Here is a 22,850-nt window from a genome sequence, read left to right as displayed (position 1 = left end):
ATCTATGTCTTTTAACTGGGGAATTGAGACCATTTACATTTCATGTTATTATAAATATGTTTGTTGTTTCATGCCATTTTGCTTTGTTTGCTATTTTTAATTCTGTCTGGATTTTTATTCGTTGGTTGTTACTCTTCTAGTAACCAACTTCATTTATTTGGGGATCAGGGGCTTGTTTTGGGATTCCTCTGTGTGCAGTTTATCTTTGAGTATTCTTTGTAGTGCTGACTTGGTATTCATGAATTCTTTAAGTTTATCCTTGTTGTGGAAAGTTTTTATTTCTCCATCAGTTTTAAGAGAACTATACTCATTGAGATCAGCCTACCTCTGTAATCCACAAGTTCCTCCAAGTCAATTTTATTATTTATTTATCTATTTAGTTTTTATCTGCCATGCTGTCCCAACCCCCCCCCCACCACCTCTCCCCAACACTATATACAGCTGACATGGCAGTGTCTCTGATGAATAATTTTTATATTTTTTTATGTTAGAAGTTTCTGAATTTCTGTGTTTCTATGATTTCTTTTACAGTTCAGTATTAAGTTTCAGTAAATTCCTTAATTTGCCGACCTTTCTGAGAGGAACAGTCTTCCCGCTTTGTAAGTCTGGTGCTAAGAAACTGCTGGGAAGTGCATCCTTCCTCTAATCTGCCATCTTCTCTCCCATTTTTTATATCTTAGAAAAGATATTACTGAAATTTGCTTTTTTATTAGTCTGTCATTGATGTTAATATTTGGAATAGGTGTTCTAGAAGTTGAAGCCTTTTGTGCTTATACCTAAGTAACAGGAGAAACACCATTATGTAGGACAACTAAGGTTGAGTAACAGAAATGTAGCTTTTTATGAGCTGATAAAATACTTTAACTGCAAAAAGTTAAATACCTTTAACTTCAAAAAAAAACCTTTGAACTTCTCTTGGTCCATCTTCCAGGGCATTATGGAAACCTATTAGTTAATGTTTGTTAAGGACTTTAAAATGTACTTGTCAGGTTCTACTTTTAGTGATATAATAACTTATAATTTCTAAAGGAAAATCACTTTTCTCTACTTCTGTTTAGAGAATGTTTGGAACAATAGCCTACTGAAGAAAACACAATTCCAATTTTTGTATTTTAATATCAATGACAACACAATGAAAATATTTCCAAAAACCTGTATTTATATTAATGTCTCTGAATAAATTACAACCTCTTTAGAGGATAAGAAATCTTAGGCAGTTTGGTTGTTTAGGGTTTGAAGCAGCAACCTGGTAGCATAACAGAGCAAGCTGGAGTCAGAGACCAAAGTAAGGGTACCCAAACCAGAAATCAACAGATAAGAGTGAACCAAGGTCTTCCAGATCAAATGATACATAATTGCTGAGGTTTATATTCCTGAGCCAAATGACAGCACAGCAAAAAGTTATTACCTATAGAAGGAGCAAAGACAACAAAGATCTGATGAGGGGTTCAGGAAAGGGGAGACTTTTGCTGAGAGCTGGTCTTTTTACTATGGTGGCTAAAACCAGTACCCACAATTATTAATGTGTTTATGCATTGCTAGAGCTTCTAGTAAAGACAAAAGTCTAGGGATCCTGATCTGGAGCTCTTCCTCAAGAGTTTACAGTCCTTAAAAGCACCTTGTAGTAAAGCCCAGCCCTATAAAGACAGTCATGAAAAACTCCTATAAATCATTGAAAGCCACCTCAGGCATAAATATTTTGCTTCCCTTTGTGGGCATATTAGCACTTTATTCCTATATTTATAGTTTATAGTTTATAAAATTTTATCCCTTTTGTGTGCAATTTTAGTAGATCTATGTCATATATTTTAATAACATCTTCTTTTTCATGTTATCTTTTTTTACCGTGGTCTCAGCAAATTTTATCTATTTACTTTTTCTTTCTTTTTCTTTTCTTTTCTTTTTTTTTTTTTTTTTGATATGAGCGATTGAACTCAGGGGCACTCACCACTGAGCCACATTCCCAGCCCCAGCCCCATTTTGTATTTTATTTAGAGACAACTCGCTGAGTTGCTTTTGCTGAGGCTGGCTTTGAACTTGTGATCCTCCTGCCTCACCCTCCCAAGCTGCTGGGATTACAGGCATGCACCACTGCACAAGGTTCTATTTACTTTTAATATTATATTTTTATTTTAGTTAATATGTGGTAAGTTAAAAATAAAGGCAAAAGAAGACAGCTTAAAGACAATTCACATTGAGTCATGAGAAATTATTGCTTTTTTCTCCTTTTGGACTTATTGTTTTTTATAAACTTCCTGAGCACAAATATGATCTGTAAGGATTTGTTTTGAGTGCTGCTTACAGTTTTACCATTTAATCTTTAAACTAGGAAATACAAACATTAAACAAAGCTAATTTTTCATTTCCGTGATTTCAATCTTAGTGAAGTTATTATCGTATCTTATTCTCTTTTTTCTTCAGCCTCCTAAATTGACTCTTTCAGGACTGTTTAACAAAAGCAAAGAAAAATATATTTTCAACCTAACATTTGCAATTTTTTTAATGAACAATTCTAGTACAGAGTGCACTGAAGTTATTGACAAGAATAAGGTTTGAAGTTGTATATAGTTTTGTTTATCTCTTCAGCCCATCTCCTATGTCAATCTTTATAATCTAGGCTTACTAAGTACACAGCATCTTTGGATATTGATGTTAAAATACTTTTTCTTCCTTAAAGAGCTGAGAATCTAGTTAAGAAAACAGATGTGTATAAATAAGTACAATTAGTATGAGATATGTGGTTAAAATGCAGTGTTCAATAAATCTTAATATTTATAGTGCATACATTGCTTTATAAAGGAGGTATTTTTTAAGCAAATCTCTTTGATTTTTTATTGTTTTTTAAATAATTTCAAACTTCACAAATGTTACAAACAAAGACTTCCTATATACCTTTGAACTAGACTCCTTCTAATCTTGACATTTAACCACATTTGCTTTATCATTTCTCTCCTAAACTGCTTATGAGTCAAATGTAGACACTATACTTCTTCACCCTACTTCACTGTGCATTTCCTTCAAAAAAAACAATGTGAATGGAAGGAAATAAGAAGACATTCTCTTATATAACCTTAGTAAAATTATGAAAATTAAGAAATGAGCACTGTCACAATATTATTATATAATCTTATTCCATTAAAATTTTCCAGTTTTTCTAATAGTGTTCTTTATAACAAAAGGGAAAAACATTCTTTTGTTCTTATCTGGTGTCCAACCCAGAATTATATATTACATTTAGTTATCATGACTCCTTAGGCTTCTTTAATCTAGAACAATTCATGAAGTTTTCTTTATCTTTAATGATCTTATTATATTTGAGCAGTATAGATCAATTGTGCAATTTGTACAATGTCCCTCTAATTTAGACTTTTCTGATGCATCCTAATGATTCAATTCATTGTGCATTTTGTCAGGAATACCTCACATGTGATGATATATCCTTTTTAGTGCATCATATCAGAGGACCTATGATGTTAATGTGTTCCATTACTGGTTTTATTAATTTTGATCACTTGGCTAAGATTGCATATACCAGGTTTCTCCACTGAAAAATACAGTTTTTTGCTTTGTATTTGGTAACTGTCTTATGGGAATATACTTTGAGATCATATAAATATATTGGGGTTTTTCTTGAGGTTTTTGCCTTCTTGTCTTAGCATCAATTGATGGGTTTTGCCTGAACCAATTATTGCTATGATAGTTACCAAAGTAGTAATTTTTTAAATATTTATTTATTTTTTAGTTGTAGTTGAGGATCAAACCCAGAGCCTCACACGTGCTAGGTGAGCGCTCTACCACTGAGCCACAACCCCAGCCCCAAAGTGGTAATTTTTTAATAGACCAAAGGAAATCTCTTCAAGCTTATACCAGGTCTTTCTAACATGTTCCCATCACTGTTTGCATACATCCTTACTTTAAAAAAAAAAAAAAAAAAAGTTGTGAAGGAAGAGTAGTAATTTCCCAAGGGAACAAAAGAATGAAAGAAAAGGCATTCTAAGCAGAGAGAACATAATATACCAGGCAGAAAAATATGAAACAATAACACGTGTTCTGATATCTATGATATTATCAAATTCCAAAGGGTGGCACAATGAGTGATTTGGTTAAAAAGGAAACAGAAGAATTTTGTGTACTATTTTAAGGAACTGAAATATTAAGCTGTGAGCGATAGGAAACTGTTGATATAATTGCAGAGCTAACATTTTGTGACATTAGTGCTATGTTTTACAATCTTGATGCACAAAAATCCTAGGTACTTTCTTTAGTATTTTTTATTCAGGTCTAGAAAATAAGTAATCTTCTCAGACATGCTAAGTTTTGTCAGAAATGCTAAGAGATTTATTATCTTAAATAAGCAAATAAGAAAACTTATAAAACTAATCAGTTGAAGACAATATGAGAAATTATTTGCAGATAATACAAAGTGCCCTATAGTCTTGAGTCTATGAACTCTGCCATTTACCAGTGTTTTCTTAGAGTTTTTGAACCCACTTCTCTCAATTGGAAAGATGTATATGAAAGACTAAATGCTTTGTACATCTGAACCACACATTCTTTGAATTACCAAAGGTCCTAACTAGTTAAGATGAGCATAATACTATCATCTTCACTCTTTAAGTGTCCTAGGAGAGCTATTCATCATCATAGGTAGTTTTTTATTCAAAAAGATCCAGGAAATAGAAATGCAAGGGATTCTCTATCTGCAAATACTCTGTGAAACATAAGTAGTAATGTTAATAAGGACAGACAAGTCTATTCTTTGAGATTTCTTTGAGATTTTCTGTGTATTAAAGAATGAATAATGACTTATACTTTAGGCAGTTCAGGAAACTCTTTTACTGATTATTTTGAAGAATAAAGTTTCCACCTGGGGTTTTTATTTAATCAAGAAGAAGCTTTGTGAACATTTTTTTTTCTACTATAGTCTATCCTAAGACCTGAAAGAATCTTTTCTTCACTTACTTTTAATTTAAAAAATGAATTTTCAAATCAAGATGAAACATCAAACACTAAGAATTGGGAGGTTAAAAATGGTACTTTTGAGGGGCTGCAGTTGTGGCTCAGTGGTAGGACGCTTGCCTGGCATGTGTGAGGTGCTGGGTTTGATCCTCAGCACCACATAAAAATAAAAAATAAAATAAAGGTATTGTATCCATTTACAAACCACAACAACAACAAAAAAGTTTAAATGATGCATTGAAAGTGAGAACAATGATTTCATTGATGTAAATGCTCTATTTCAAGACCGCTATGCCACAAAAAGAAGGTTGTGACCTTACTCTATAGAAGGGAATCATTTATATTTTCTGAGTGCCCCTATAAAGGCTTTTTATATCATAAACATTACTGTTAGTATTTAACTGTGTCTTAATAATGGCAGTCCTGGCAAACTCATGTTCTTTTTGCATAAGTTCTTAAATTCTTTTTGCATAAGTTCTTACATAGCCTTTTCAGTGACTATAACTGTTACATGAAAGATAGGAAACTGCAGGAGCATTTCAGGTTCTTTCCCTAACAAGATTAGAACAAAACTATAATCAACACCACCTCTGGATTGAACCCCAAAATACATTTATAAAAAAAGACCAGTTTAGTTTTACTTATGGAAAACTAAGCTTATTACAGAAAACTCTAGCAACCATTTGTGGCTATCTATAAGAATAGCTTTTTATTGTTTTTCTTAAGCTATTGTAGAAGAGCTTTAATCCTGTAAACCTACTTCAGAAAATTAAACCATTGCAGATGAATTCTATCAATTTAAATGTTATAATAATTCAACCTGTCACTCAATTCAGACAGGTATAAGAGGGAAGGTTCTCTAGACTGTCTACCTCACTTCTACCCCCAACCCCACAAAAAGATCCCATATCCTAAGGTTTTTTGTATTTTCTTTTTGCCACATTAGTTAAACAACCTACAAATGTCAATAGCAATCATATATGACCAAGTAATTTTTATTACAACAAATATTTCCTTGAGTACTGTAATTTTTCAGTAGGTTGTGTTTTCACATGTTTGTTTTCATCCATTTTGTAGTATGAATTAGTTTAATGGAACCAATGCTCTCACAGATTCTCTTTCTCACAACTGGTATTCATTTGTGAGGTAGCTATCAGAATATATTTGTGGCCAAAAACCAGTTTTTGCTTTATAGGAGACTATTTTCTTTATTAAAAATCCAACTTCCTTTCATTACAGCATTCATACTTAAAAAAAAAAGTCTCATTCCTTCCTTTCTTACTTTTTAAAAAAATTTTTTTAGTTGTAGTTGGACACAATATGTTTATTTTATTTGTTTATTTTTATGTGGTGCTGAGGATAGAGCCCAGCACCTCGCACATGCTAGGCAAGCACTCTACCACTGAGCCACAGCCACAGCCCCCCTTTCCTACTTTTGCCTAAATGAATTTTATGGACCACTGGCTGTCAGGCTATAATTCACATGGTCTTCAAGGGGCAAAAATGAATGGGTTTTTCCCTCATTTTTGTTTTTTCTCTTTTCCTTAGACTTCTATGGTAGATTCAAAATGAAGAAGAAGGTTACGATGTGCAGGGGAACTTTTTTTATCCTTTTTCCCACCAATTGAGTTTTCTTGTGGCCCAAGACAATAAAGGGGTCTTAGGGTTATAACTTTCAAAATAAGAGAAGTAATAGATAAGTTTTTTGAAGCTTTCATTTTGAAGCTCCTTATAAATCACTGACATCAACATCAGAAAAATAGTTCAAATTGTTTTTCTTTTTAAAATGGAAATACAAGTATTTTCTTACCAAATTTATTTTGGAAATACATGCTTTCTAAAAAAATGGTTTACCCTTTGCCAGCCCTCGGTAAGAGACCCTGAGACATGTGAATGCTATGCATTCTAACCTAGGGCTCCAGCTGCTAGTTCCATTCTGTGTTTCCCTAGGACATTTCCTGGAGCATTATTCACCCACTTTTGATTTGAAAATGGAGCACTGAACCAATAGTTTAAAAACTTTTTGGCTACAATCTTTAGTTAATTTTTTTCCCCTAAAGATTGAACTTGGAACCTTGTTCTTTTTTTTGTTGTTGTTGTTGGTTGTTCAAAACATTACAAAGCTCATGACATATCATCTTTCATACATTTGATTCAAGTGGGTTATGAACTCCCATTTTTACCCCAAATACAAAGTGCAGAGTCACATAGGTGATACATCCACATTTTTACATAATGCCATATTAGTGACAGTTGTATTCTGCTACCTTTCCTATCCCCTACTATCCCCCCTCCCCTCCCCTCCCATCTTCCCTCTCTACCCCATCTACTGTTGTTCTTGATAGGCAAGCACTCTACCACTGAGTTAATCCCCAGTACCTAAGTGGGTTCTTTTTAAATGGATATATAAATTCCTCCTCCATTTGGTGAAGGATCTAAGAGAACTGGGTATGGTAAAGATACATTAGCCATTCCTTTAGCTTATCTATGTCATTCATTTTATTCTCAAATGGAAAAAATCACAAACATAGTTTTCCTTACATTTATGGGACCAAGTTAACTCTTCTTTATTGATGAAGTAGCTGACTGTTCATAATACTATGTGATTTGATACAGATCATGAGTCAGAAGAACCTGTCACATGAAATGTACTCAATAAGTTTTTGTTGAAAATATATTTATATATACAAGGTATTTTATACAACCAGAGATATAAAATATTGTGCTCTACATGTGTAATATGAATTGTAATGCATTCTGCTGTCATATATAACGAATTAAAATGAAAAAAATTATAAAAATCTTTAAAAAAAAAAGAAAATATATATGTATGCACACACACATGTGCAGACACACACCTTTACCTGCTAATGTGCCATAAAATTTAAATTATCCTCCTTTGAGAGATTCCTTGCAGTTAACTTATTATATATTTAGAAGATCCCTGGGCTAACGTGCAAATACTATCGACAAGGACCAGTATTAACCCATTGACTTCCAAATAGCCATTCTACAATGTATAAAAATTTCAAAACAACATATCATATGTCTTAAATATACACTATTTTTAATTCTTTAACTAAAAAAACTCCAAAAACTCAGGAGGAACTAAAACTCCAAAATAGCTGAATTAAAAAATGGGCAGTAGTCCTAAATAGACATTTCTCGAAAGCAGACAAACATGGCAAAAAGGTGTGTGAAAAAATGTTTAGCCTTACTAGTCATCATAGATGACTAGTAAAGCCATGTATCTCCATATCCCCTCATCCCAGTAAGAATGGTTATTATCAAAAAGACTTAACAATAACAATGCTGCTGATGTAGTGGAGAAAGGGAATTGTTGCACTCTATTGGTGGGCATAGTACAGCCATTTGTAGAAAACATTATGGAGTTTCATTCAAAAAATTAAAAATATAACTGACATATGATCTAGCAAAGTATTACTGAGTATGTTTCCAAGGGAAGTGAAATCACTCTGTCCAAGAGACATTTGCACTCACTCCCATGTTCATTGCAGCACCAGTCACAATAGTCAAGAAATGGAAACAACTGAAGTATCCATCCACTGATAAATGGATAAAGAAAATGTGATACAGGGCTGGGACTGTGGCTCAGCAGTAGTGCACTTGCCTTGCATATGTGAGGCACTGGGTTCAATTCTCAGCACCACATATTAATAAACAAAATAAAGATCTATCAACAACTAAGGTAAAAAATATTATAAAAAAAGAAAAAGAAAATGTGATACATATACACAGTGGAGTACTACCTGATGGTCCTTTAACTGCAGAGATTGGTAGTTATTATTTTCTTGAAAGGATTCTGAATATTTTCATCATAAAAAATTAATAAGTGTTTGAGGAGACATATATGTTCAACCTGACTTAAACATTACACAATGTATATACATGTGTTGAAACTTCACATGGTATCCCATTAATATGTATAATTTTTTATATATTAGTTAAAAAATAAGTTTAATTTCAATTTAAAATTAAATGTTTATCCTATTTTTAAATGTATGAATTATGTACCCAATAAGGTAGTCACTTTTAAATAAGGTAGTCATTTATAAATATTCACGGCTTAGAGAAATAAAAGGACAAAGCAGGAAGCACCACTTTGCTTTTTTCTTCCCAACTTTGGACTTTCTGTTGAAAAGATCTGCTTTCATAAGCATGAGGGAGGCACTGTTCTAAAAGTGGCAACAGACACAAAGATTAATATGCTTATAGGCTCTGCCTTCAAGTTCATAATCTAACAGAGGTGAGGCAGATATTTAAATATCTATAGCATAATATGTTGAGTGGTAAGTGCCAGAAGAATTATAAACAAGGTACAAAAGTATTTTAGAAATGAAAGTTATATTTCCTGGCTAGTACCTACTCATTCTGCAATTCACAAACAAGAAAATAATAACTACCAATCTCTGCAGTTAAAGGACCATCATGTAGTTTACAAACCTTTTGCTCTTATTATTTATTTATTTGCATGTCTTTCTTTTCTGCTGGACCTAGTTCATATAAAATCACTTGATATATGTTTGTCTGATCTTTAAAAAATTATTTTTATACCATTACAAAGCATATTCAACAGATAAACTATATAATTTAAAATATAGTTTAATTCTCAGAAACTAAACATTTTTAGGGACAGTTTTTTATAAGATTACATAAAATTTGCACCATTAAATGCAGCATATCATAGAAAGATATCTGAGACCTATATAGCTGAATAGAAAGCAGAAGCAGCTATCTCTATCATTCTTTTCAATTACACTGGTTGAGACAGTGTGTTTGTATGATATTTGATTGACTAATCCCAGACCTCAAAAAAAGTGAGTTATAAGTAAATTTACATTTCAATTATATGTGACAAATCATACATAAGTCTTTTTTAAATGTTTACCCACTATTCTGAATAGAAAACATTATTCATATTTTCCACAAAATAATCTATAAAATCCTACAAGCTTTGAATTCTTGTGATCTTGATTATCCATGAAAAGAAATGTCATACTGAGAGTATAAGTAATTTTCTGTGTCTTTTGGGGGTGACTTATGATTAATCATAGAAACTCTTTGGGGTAGTGCCTTTAAGCCAATTCAGTGAGCATTTCTGGAGCAGCTGCTGGGGTTGGAGTAAAGTGCTAAATTTAATAAGATGCAATGACGATCTTCTGAAGGATATGTGTAATCATTATAAAGTGGTTTAAAGCATTAAAAGCTTATTTATCTCCCATATCAAAAGTTCAGAGGCAGGGAGTCCACAGGCTTGCCTAGCAACTCATCTTTTTCATCAGAGACTCAGACTTTTTTTGTCCTCTTGTTTCCATTACTGTGTGGGCTTACATTCTCATACTTGAAAAATGGCTCCCAGTATCCAGCCATGTTACAGGTAGAAAGAAGGTAGCAGGGAAAAAGCTGTTTTCTTTTAAAGCTTTGTCTCTTTATCTCTTTATTTGTAATAAGATTATTGCCCCCAGGGGCATCTTAATGGCCAAAATATCTATATCATAACACTACTCCTAACTTGCAGAGTGGCTAGGGAAGAAAAAGGAGGCTGTGAATAGCAATTAGGACAGCCAACCAATAGTGTTTGTATTACTCCTTTCTCTTTACCATTTGGTCTGTACATTTATAAGCTTCCAAGGGTAAGGCCAATTTTTTTTTGCATGAGGATATAGTGCCCCAAGAAATCTTTTTGTCATTAAATGATTCCTTTGTTAATTCAACAAATAATTATTTGATGTATTTTTATATGGTTATGAACATCTGTGTGTGTTTGAAAAAATTAAGTGGGGTAAAGTGAACTAATAGTAGGCAGTATTATATATAGGGTATTCAAGAAATGCCTGTCTGATAATACTGATGATACCTCTTTGATGAGGTGAAATCTGAGCAGAGACTTAAAAGAAATGGGGGATGGATGATGCTATCTGGAATAGATGGTTCAAGAGAGGAAACAGCAAGTATAAAGGCCCTGTGGGGAGATAAATTTAGCAGGATCATTGTAAAGGAAGGAACTGGTATGGCTATAGCACGGTGAACAAGGAAGGAAATATTAGGAGGTAAGAACAGTGGAGGGGATAATAAGTTGGGCCTTACAGAACCTAGCAAAGATTTTACTGTAATTGAAATAGAAAGTCTTTGGAGAGTTGTAAGCCTAGATTTGCACAGTCCAATGTAAAATGTAAAAGGATCACTGTAAATTACTCTCTGAAGAAACTGAAGTGGAACAAGGATAGAAGCAAGGAGACCAGTTAGGAGGCTATTCAGTTTTCCAGGACATAAGCAATAGTTCCAACTATTGCAGTACCAGTGGAAGTGACAATAATCAGGTTCTAATATATTTCAAATATTACTATGACAAAAAGAGAAGATTCAAGGTTGTTTCCAAGGTTTTGGCATAATAGCTGAAATAATGGATTTACTGTTGATGATTGAGATGTTAATTGCTCAAGAATAAGATATCATGGGTAGAATAGGAGGGTTGAGAATTGAGAATTTAATTTTGGGCTCTTTATGTTTGACATACACATTCAAGTACATGCTGGATAAGTGATTCCAAGTCTGAAAACATATACCATCTCATAGCTATTGGTTGACATACAAATTTAGAATTGAGGGTAAAAGCTGAAATTGGAGGTGAAAAATTGGTTGTTTTAGTATATGGGTGATATTAATGCCATGGGACTACAATGGTCATATAGGGAGTAGAAAGATAAAAAATAATATTTTCCATGCATTTTTACATAGGAAAGAAAATTTCCTGTATATCCTAAAAATTGATGTTTTAAAACTTAATTTTGCTAACTAGTTTCTTTAGTATTCAAAGTTGAGAACAGTGGTAGAGCACATGAACTCTAAAGCCAAGACTACCTACATTTGACTCCTGGCTCTTCTGTTACTAGTTCTGAGATTTACACAAAGGTATACAGCCTCTCAAAGCCTGTCTTCCCTCATCTGTAAGTAAGGATAAGAATGGTGCCTCACCATATGTGGTTGTGAAGATTAATGAGTTTATTTACTACAGTCTCTTGACAAAAAAAGCATTAGCCAGTATCATTAAATTTCACCAGCTTTGGGTATATGATATAACAATGCTAACTTTTCACACAGAGCAAGCTGTGTTTTGGAAGAAGGAAAGAAAGTTTCTGGTAATATTCACTTGGGGACACTTGAAATTAGGAGTTCTGATATTTATAAGTTATTTCCACTTTTTGATCAGTGTTTCAGCATCATATTCTCAGTTAATTATCTTCCTGTTTAGGTCACAGTGCTGTTGATATCACCAAGGTGGCTAGAAGACACCGCATGTCTCCTTTTCCTCTGACATCTATGGACAAAGCCTTTATCACAGTCCTGGAGATGACTCCGGTGCTTGGGACAGAAATCATCAATTACCGAGGTACTGTCATATTTGCCCTTTTATTTCTTCTTTTTTTTTTTTCTAAGATTCATAAAACACGAAGGTATAATTGCCCTGAAAGAGAAAGATTGTTTATCACTGTCACAATTTAATCATTCTTTTTGTTTTTTATTTCTATTCAACTATAGGGTCAGCCTTAACATTATACAAAGTATAACACCATAAAGGTTGCTTTTCATAAAAATGGGGGGAACCGGGCACAGTAGAGCACGCCTGTAATCCCAGTGGCTTGGGAAGCTGAAACAGGAGGATCACAAGTTCAAAGACAGCCTCAGCAAAAGCAAGGCACTAAGCAACTCAGTGAGACTTTGTCTCTAAATAAAATACAAAATATGGCTGGGGATGAGGCTCAGCTGTCAAGTGCCCCCTGAGTTCAATCCCCAGTACCAAAAAAATAAAAGTGTTGAGGGAGATATCAGGTGTGTTTCTGATTCAAATTACCAGTACTCTAAAGAGAGAGCTGTCATTGCTGAGTAAGGAAAATAGTTAACTCTGAGTCTGTCTGATGACTTCTCTGTCAGAAATGGGATACAAATAATGTCTTTTTGTTGTTGTTGCTCTAATTAGTTATACATGACAGTAGAATGCATTTTGACACATCATACCTAAGTGAGTGTAACTTCTCATTCTTCTGGTGTATATGATGTAGAATTACACTGGTCGTGTAATCACATGTGCACCTAGGGTCATAATGCCCAATTCATTCTATCATTTCTAGCCTCATACCCTCTCCCCTCCCTTCACTCCCATCTGTATAATCCAAAGTACCTCTTTTTGTTCCCAGTACCATTCCCTCACTTATTGTGAATTAGCATCCGCATATTAGAGAAAACATTTGGCCTTTGGTTCTTTGGGTTTGGTTTATTTCACTTAGCATGATATTCTCCAGCTCCATCCATTTACCAGCAAATGCCATGATTTCGATTTATTTAAGGATGAGTAATATTCCATTGTGTGTGTGTGTGTGTGTGTGTGTATGTATGTATGTGTGTGTGTGTGTATATATATATATATATATATATATCACATTTTCTTTATCCATTCTTCTGTTGTAGGGGCACCTAGGTTGGTTCCATAGTTTAGCTATTGTGAATTGAGTTGCTATAAACATTGATGTGGCTGTGTCATTGTATTATACTGATTTTAAGTTCTTTGGCTATAGACCATGGAGTGGGATAGCTAGTCAAATGGTGGTTCCATTCCACATTTTCCAAAGAATCTCCATGCTGCTTTTTTTTTTGCACCAATTTGCAATCCCATGAATAGTGTATGAGTGTACCATTTTCCCCACATCCTTGCCGACAGTTACTGTTGCTTATATTCTTGATAATTGCCATCCAACTGAAGTGAGATGAAAGATGAAATCTTAGAGTACTTTTGATTTGCATTTCTCTAATTACTAGAGATGTTGAACATTTTTTAATACATTTGTTGCTTGATTGTATTCTTCTGTGAATTCTCTGTTCAGTTCCTTAGCCCATTTTCTGTCTGTGTTTTCTAATACAGATAAACATAATTATAATACATATTAGATTTTCTTGAAAAAACTGATAAACAAACTAATAAACAGAAAAAATAAAACAGATAAACATGAATATCTCAAAAAAGCTAATGTGTCTTAAAATCATGTTTTAGAAAACACAGATAGTCCCGGACTTACAACGATTTGACTTTCAGTTTTTCAACTTTATTATGTGCAAAAGCAATATACATTCAGTAAAACGATACTTTGAATCTTATACTTGGATCTTTTCCTGGGATAGCAGTATGTGGTATGATAGTATCTTGTGATAATGAGCAGCAGCAGCAGCAATCTGCAGCTCCTTGTCAGCTATGTGGTTACCAGGATAAACAGTACTGTGTTTCTAAGCTATGATGTTCAGTAGGCTGGTGTACTAAATGCATTTTTTGACTTACTGATATTTTCAATGTACAATGGGTTTATCAGAACATAACCCCATTTTAAGTTGAAGAGCATGTATATTTTAATGTAACCTATGAAAAAATACACTATTCATAAATCACTAAGTAATCAGTCTAATCTCAGTTCCCTGCTTCATTTATCTTATTTGTTGCTGTTTTACTAGTAGCATATTGAGAACAGTTTATAGAAAGATAATGGAAAGGTAATTTGTATTAGTCATATTTCCATCATGATAACAAAATGCCTGAGGCAATTAGCTCATAAAGAGAAAAAGCTTATTTTAACTCATGTTTTGGAGGTTCCAGCCCTATGACTTTGAGTCTCTATTACGGCAGCACATCATGGTGAGAGCACAGAGCAGAACAAACAGTAAGCCAGCAAACAAAAAAGAAGGAAGAGGAAGGGACTGCAGCCCCACAGTGCCCTTCAAGAGCGTATTTCCATTTACCTAAGGAACTCCTTCCTACAAGCTTCCTCTTTCTAAAAAGTCCACAGCACCTCCCAGCTAGAGACCAAGCCTTTCATACATGGTCCTTTGGGGGAACGGTCAATATCCAAACTATCATAGTAGTTTTCTCCAGTGTTTTCAATTTTTAATCAACAACTTCCATTTCTAATAATTTACCATTGGAGTTGTATTTAAACATGTAATCCCAGTAGCCAAAGCTCCTAAGAACTTACTGCCAATAACATGTAGTTCCTTCCCCCCTAAAAAGTTGCTTAATGCAAAATGAATAAAATATTGTTTCTTACTAGTTTGTCATGCAGAAACAACACAAAAGAATTAAGTAAATCTTATAAGTAAAGGACTTTATTCAGTCATAAAATATTCAAACTGCAATGAACATTAGAGAGCATCTGTACAAACACTTTAATTTTTCTGCAAGGAAACTCTAAGAAAAGCAGAAAAGGCATAGGCTTCAGGTGTCAATTACAGTCTTCTTTTTACTGCGTGATAATGCACTTCTTTCAGCATTAAAATACTTTAAAATTATCCTAGCTATAACAAATTATATGAAAAGACCTAAAATTTAGTGAAATATTAGATGCCAGATTTAGCTCTCTAGTCTGACTCTATTTAGACAAAAAGAGTTTTTATACAGTTTCCATTCATTCTCCATAATTTACTCATATTCTTTTTTAAATATTGTTTTAGTTGTTGATAGGCCTTTTATTTTATTTATTTTTATGTGATTCTGAGAATCAAACCCAGCCCCTCACACATGCCAGGCAACTGCACTACCGCTGAGCCACAACCCCAGTCCCATACTCACATTCTTTTAATAGGTAGATAGATATATAGATAATTAGGCTTCAACTTTGTCTTTTTTTTTTAATTCCTCATTAACAAAAATAAAGATTAGAAAACTCACTGGTGTGAGGAAATTGTCAGGAATTAACTATGTTATTTCAGAAATCAACGTTAATGAAATGATTTTCTTTATTATTAAATTAGAATGTTAAGCTATTTATTGATATCAATCTAAACTAAGACAATATAAATATAAAATTAAGTTATAAAACAAATTAATAATGTGTTGCCTATCATAAAAATAAATTAACCATCCCTGATCCCTTGAAATTTCAAAAGAGTTTCCTTTAATGTCGGTCCTTGGAAAAAGCAAATGGGCTAGGTGCAGTGGTTCACTTCTGCAATACCAGCTACTCAAGAGGAACAAAATCAAGGCCAATATGGGTAACCTAACAAGACCCTGTCTCAAAAATAAAAATGTGCTGGGGTATAATTCAGTGGTAAAATGCTTGCCAAGCCTCTGTCTTGTACAGTTCCCTTCACGTAAATCAGTAATGTTGTATGCAGCAGAAATAATACTTAAGCTAAAAACAAGGACACAAAAAACAGGAGGTGGTGACCCAAGTCTTCAGCAAGGAGAGGGAAGTAAAAAAGACGAAAGAAGAAGTGATCTGGTATGAGCATCAAGTATGTGATCCTACTGTAAGAGACATGAATGAAGAAAACTTCTTTGTATCTGAGGGAAACAGCTTTTTGTTTTCATCATTTGACTGCACTGGGAACATTTATGCCTCCCATCTTCATCATCAGAGTTGACAATGAAATAAATAAATCAGAAGTTTGCATCTAGCATTTGTACAGTATAAAAGACAAGGTTTTGTTTTGTCTTTCAATTAAGAGGTTTTGTGGAAAAAAGAATATTTTTAAATGGCAGTGGACTGTCTCATAAGTCACTTGAAATCCTGTTTGTCCTCTATATATGTCAGATAAAAGTTTAATAAGATTTTAAATACTCTCCCTTGTTTTCCCCCCCAGATGAGGTAGAGAGGGAAGATGGGAGGGGAGGGGAGGGTGGGTAGTAGGGGATAGGAAAGGTAGCAGAATACAACAGTCACTAATATGCCATTATGTAAAAATGTGAGTGTGTAACCGATGTGATTCTGCAATTTATATTTGGGGTAAAAATGGGAGTTCATAACCCAATTGAGTCAAATGTATGAAAGATGATATATCATGAGCTTTGTAATGTTTTGAACAACCAATAAAAAAAAGTAAAAAAAAATAAAAAATAAAAAATAAAGATTTTAAATACACGCTTTGTTCACCTTTTAAGTTAATGAAATAAAATTTTCAAACTGCCAAAAAAATTAAAATGCTTGCCAAGCATGTATAAGGCCCTGGGTTCTATCTTCAGAACTGCAAAGGGGAAAAAAAAAGAGGAGAGAGAGAATGATACAAAAAGAGAGAGGGAAGGAAGGAAGGGAAGAAAGAAGGAAGAAGGAAACTGTATTTTAAGTCATGTTTAACTAGAGAAAGAGATTTTTTAAAGGAAAAAGAGATTTAGAAATGGCCATTTCATTTTTCCCTCAGGAGAAAATTACTGTCAGATAACATTCTCTTTTCCTTTCATGTGTTTGTTTCCCCTTCGTTTGTTCATCAGAACAGTTGTCATCATAAGTAAGAAAATTGTTCATGGATGGTTAACCTCTTTATCAAGTGTTTCCCCAATAATGATAAAATATAATGAGATTTGTGGGCTGAGGTTGTGGCTCAGCGATAGAGCGCTCGCTTAGCACGTGTGAGGCCCTGGATTCAATCCTCAGCACCACATAAAAATAAAATAAAGATATTGAGTCCAACTACAACTAAAAATAAATATAAAAAAATAATAATAATGAGATTTGTATTCAACCTTGGAGTTGGATCAAACTCAAATTTTAATGCAATTGTATTATAATGAGAACTTGTAGGCATTTTAGGTGTTTAGAAAACAGCATAATATATAAAAACATAACTCATTCTGTTCAACAAATGTTGATTGTGCATCTACTAAGATGGGTATTTTATTTATTAAGTCCTGTGTGTACAAAGATGAATTAAAAATAAAATGTTTGCCCCATGGATCTTAGAGGCTAGTACAGAAAAGAGATAAGAAAACAATGTGAAACTTTGTCTCTTTTATTGGCTCTTTTGCAGGCTTGACACCTTGTGTCAATTCCTTCATTTAGCTTCTTTACTTTTTTCTTTGCCTCTTTTTACATCTTGTACATTTCCTTACAAGATCTCATACATGCCAGTGGTTTCAGATACAACCTATAAAGTGATTTTGAAATCTGTTACTGTCTAGACCTTGCCTGAGTTCCAAACTCATTTATCATATGTATATCTGCTAATAATAAATTTAATATGACAGATACTAAACTTATTTTCTGTACCTCAATGAAACTTGCTTCTTAAATCTATTTCTCTTAAATCTATTCCTTCTTCTCTATCTCCACTGCTATTGTTTTAGTTTAAGTCTTCATTATTAGCTTCCTGGATTATTATAACAAGCTCCCTCCAATTAACAACATCCCAACCCATTCTCCAATTTCATGCAAAGGTAATCTGTTCAAATGGCAAATTCGTTATTAATTCTGTCTATCTACAGTACTTTGGTATAGTGAAGATGACCATAACCTCAAAATAAACCAAACTCCTTGATTCGTCATATAAGGTGCTTTCTAATGTACTATCTTTCTAATTTTTTTCAGTTTCCTCCCTCACTTCCTTATCATCAGAACTTGCTTCTCTCCAAATCTGACATTCTGTTTCTTGCCTCTTATTCTACCTCTACATCCTTACTTACACTATCTTTTCCTTGAAACTTTATCTTACTTTTCTGCCTAACTTTTGATCTTTTAAGATCAAAGTTTAAGGAGCCTCTCCATGAAGACTTTCCTCATGTCCATTTCCGTCTTTTCTCAATTGGCTTGACTTCACTTCCCTCCTGTTCCTATGTTCTATGATAGAACCGACTGACATATTTGTTAACTGTCTATCATGAATGCCTTAATAAATAACAAGGGCATTTTAAAAAAAAGCAGTCCCAAGTGTGAATCACTTAAAGTTCAATTGTTATGAGTGAAATATGGCTTGTTATTCTCTTACTTAATGGAACAGAACTCCACAGAAAGGGGATTAGATACTTATTCTCACTACACTTTAAAATGTTATATGTACCCTGTACATTTGCATTTTAATGAGCAAAACTTCAAAGTTAATTTTGATTTTAGCTAGATGCACCTCTAAACTATTTCATTTCATCCCTTAATCACTGAATAGGAAAAGTATTTTGAGGGGACTGAAAGACCTTCCAGTTCTCTGAACTCTCAATTTTTTTTTTTTTTTTTTTGCCTTTGCAATTACTGGTGGTATAATTAAAGAAGCCCTTCAAGGAAATTCTATGTTTTTGTAAGGCAAGTTGGAAACCACTGAATCTTTGAGCCAGTTTGGAGCTATGACATCTCTAAGATGATTTTTTTGTATGTCTCTGAAAATTCAACAATAGGATCAGAAGACTAAGGATATAACATGTAGAGAAATGTTGGAGGTGATTGCTGTGAAGGCCATAGACAACTCAGTGAAGGAGTTCCAAAATATAGGAATTCCATAATAGTAAGAGGGTAACCTGGAAATCAAGTGGTCTCTCTTAGTTTAAAGATGAGGAAAGTTATGACCAAAGAGTTATGATAAGATTCTTAAAGTGAAAAAAAGTGATGATTAAAACATCTAGAATCCAGGATTATTAACTCCAAGTCTGATGCTCATTTCAGTATGCTATACTGCTTCACAAATCAGTATAAAAATTATTCTTTTGAAGCAAGTACCTAAAGGTGGTATATGTGTGTAAACTGGTTTTTGTTCATTTGTTTGTTTAGTCCATTTTGGCTATGAACTAATTTTCTATTGTCTCTGATCTGTCCTTTAGTATATCTTTTCATTTTAGCTCCTGTTTGCAATCAAGGCTTTTAAGGAGCAAGCCCCATTGATATAAATAGCTTTCCTTTGATTTCTTGGGAAAGACATACCTGGCATAAAAAAAAATGCAGATAATATTTGCAAAATTACCATTTATGATTCATCTTCTTTACTGGTAAAATGTGTGACATGAATAAATCACAACTTCATATTTTATGTGATAGCAACTACTGTAAGATTAAAATATTCTGGCATCACTCTGTAATTCTTAGTTAATGAAGGAAAAACTATAGTTTTCCATAGAAATGACTCTGCTCTCTTAGGAGCTTTATCTTATATCATAAATGCTAAGTTTTCTTGTTTATGATTACATGATCAAAGACTTCAGTATCTCTGACCTAGGCTCTTTGTTTTTTGAAAAAGTTTTAGCAGTTTTAGCCAAGGAAACTTTAATCTTTGCTGCTCGAATTCAATTTGAAACAGTGAATTATTTCTTTTAAAATACTGATCACAGCACAGAAGCACATGTTCCTGTCTCTGACTTCTAGTTAGTTGCCTGAAAATGGGCAATTATCTTAAATAGAAATCCCCTGCCCTTTAGAGAAATTCAGAAACTTGGGATTCCAAGCAGTAGAAAGTACTTATCAAGGTGATTCACAAGTCATGCAGTGAGTTAATTAATTCCTCCTAATTATTCAGGGGCTGTCAGTGAATAAGGAAAAAGGAAGCAAAGTATACTGGAAGAAGCTTTACCATCAGACATTCCTTACCTTGCTGTGCCTTTCACAAGCTGAACCAATGTAAAATGGAAATAATGTCCACCCAGTATAGGCCTATTTTAGGATACTATAAAGAAAAAATTTTATTTATATATATATATATATATATATATATATATATATATATATATATATAATATCTAACTTTCACTAAGCTTCTGTATTGGGGATTTAGTAACTGAATTCCTTCTCCCCCTCTTGGGGATTCTAAGATCATAGCCCTAAGACTTTTAAATTACAAAAGTAAAAGCTAGAATTCCTTGGCTCAGTTCCATTTATTGGTCCACATTAATAGACTCTAGATACTGTATGCATTTTGATCTAGTATAATTACATTCCACCCACTCAGGTCATTCAGGCATGTACTCTGTGTCTCATTAGAAAATTTTTTTTAAGCAGCATTTTTCATTGTTTTTTGACTTACCCCTGGTTGAGCTTTATAAAATCGAAGCAAAGAATTGAGAATGATTACTCTTTCTAGTAAAAGAATAAATTTGTATTATTCAAATTACTGCTATGTCTGTCTTCAGTCTAATAAGGACATCACTTCAGTGACCCTGTCTGCTTGCAGATATCTCCTGGAATATTGGTCTGCATTGGAATTTGCTACAGATATTTTATTTTTTCATGAATATGGCCACTTATACCATTCTTTCAGTCATTCTTTTTTTTTATTGGTCTTTCAGTTATTCTTATCTCTTTAGTCCAATGAACCTCATTAAGTCTCTAAAATATGTACACCTCATTTTATTCTTCTGTTTCTGCATCTTATGACATCATTACTTCTCCCTATATTCTTCAACTATGAACATTTCATTATGTGTCTCTATATTAGTTCTCTCTCTTGTCCAAGACCCCTCAGTGAATGCCTGAAATTGCTGATATTATTGGACCCTATATACTATGTTTTTCTAGTATAGGCCTTTTAGTATTGCTACATACTACCAGAATTAATCTGTCCTCCATATTTTATGTCTTGGTGCTTCCTTTGCTTTGTGGTTATTATCAAGTAAAATGAGTGTTATTTTTTTAATGAGTATTATTTGAACACAATCACTGCAATATCTTCACAGTTCATCTGATTCCTAAGATGGCTGCTAGGTGACTAATGGGCAGGTAGTGCATACAGTGTAAATACAATGAAAAAGTGGATGATTCACATCCCAGGTCAGACAGAGTGGGATGACACAAGATTTTATCATGCTACTCAAAGCAACATACAATTTAAAACTTCTGATGTTTATCTCTGGAAATTTCCACTTAATATTTCAGTTCATAGTTGACTGCAGAAACTAAGACTGTGGAAAGCAAAACTGCAGATAAGAGGGACTACTCCATAAATGTTTGTGACATGTGCAGGTGTGTGTATGTGTGTATGAGTACAATCATAATTACCTGTAAGTAATTGTGGTTATGTACTTCATATCCAAAAATTACATTATATTACCAATCAGCTCTCTGTATATGTGCTTTCAGGTGCTTCTTTTCCCCCACTATGGTGAGTACCACATGTGTGATTTATCATGGTACACACTAAACACCCTTGTATAGAAAGGTTATTTTTATAGTTATATAATTAAATAAAATTAACTTATTCACATAGAAATTGGACAATTTTTGGCCTAATTGCCCTATATCATAACCAAACAGACTTGTCTTTCTGTATCATACTTTCTTCTATGTATACCAATACATAATTGTATATAAAAACTAAAGCATATGAATATATCTCACTTCAAGCAATTTTGATAGAACGTAATTAATGTTTAGCTAGAAAAGTAAGGAGCAATTAATTTTTCAATAAGATTTTTAAAGGTATTACACATAGCTTTATAGAATATATCTGTGGCTAAAACAAGGTAGTGTTTAAATATAACTCTTAATTTTTCTATTCTATTTAGGCACCTCATTAGTTTTCCACATTTTTAATATTCATCTCTTATTTGGTACATGTATTTAACAATCTGTTTATTCAGTGTCAATTTTGATGTGCCATATTCTATATTAATAGCATTAATTTAGGATTCATAACATAGGCAATGAAAAAATACTGTAGTTAAATCTTAATAGCCACAGTAATATCCTGACATAGGACCAATCTATGGTGGAAACGTTAGGAATTAATTTTAAAATACTGGATTCTGGGCTGGGGATGTGGCTCAAGCGGTAGCGCACTCGCCTGGCATGCGTGCGGCCCCGGTTCGATCCTCAGCACCACATACAAACAAAGATATTGTGTCCACTGAGAACTAAAAAATAAATATTAAAAAATTCTCTATCACTCTCTCTCTCTCTCTCACTCTTTCTTTAAAAAAAAATAAAATAAAATACTGGATTCTGTGGTTCAAAATCACAGAAACAATAGTAAGAAAATATTTTTCCCCTGTGGACCATATGGAAGTTTTTAGGGCACTGATTAAGAGATCATCACCAAGTACAGTGGTGCATACCTGTAATCCTAGAGTCTTGGGAGGCAGAGGCAAGAGGATCACAGGTTCAAAGCCAGCCTCAGCAAAAGCGAGGTTCTGAAAAACTGAATTAGAC

The 22,850-nt window shown here is 33.4% G+C and overlaps 1 protein-coding gene across 5 annotated transcripts in view; it reads left to right on the top strand.

Annotated features, from left to right (window-relative positions):
* The window catches only part of Gphn (gephyrin), a 598,126-nt gene that overhangs the window by 461,272 nt on the left and 114,004 nt on the right, over positions 1-22,850 (top strand). For all 5 annotated transcript variants that reach the window (XM_076850343.2, XM_076850346.1, XM_076850344.1 and 2 more), the window contains one exon: positions 12,233-12,370. In XM_076850343.2, coding sequence (XP_076706458.1) covers positions 12,233-12,370 — 138 coding nt within the window. The remainder of the gene's footprint in view (positions 1-12,232; positions 12,371-22,850) is intronic.

Source organism: Callospermophilus lateralis, chromosome 3 (assembly GCF_048772815.1).
Source record: "Callospermophilus lateralis isolate mCalLat2 chromosome 3, mCalLat2.hap1, whole genome shotgun sequence".
Lineage (NCBI taxonomy): Eukaryota > Metazoa > Chordata > Mammalia > Rodentia > Sciuridae > Callospermophilus > Callospermophilus lateralis.
Note: the sequence above shows the minus strand (reverse complement) of the source record. Positions and strands in the feature narration are given on the sequence as shown.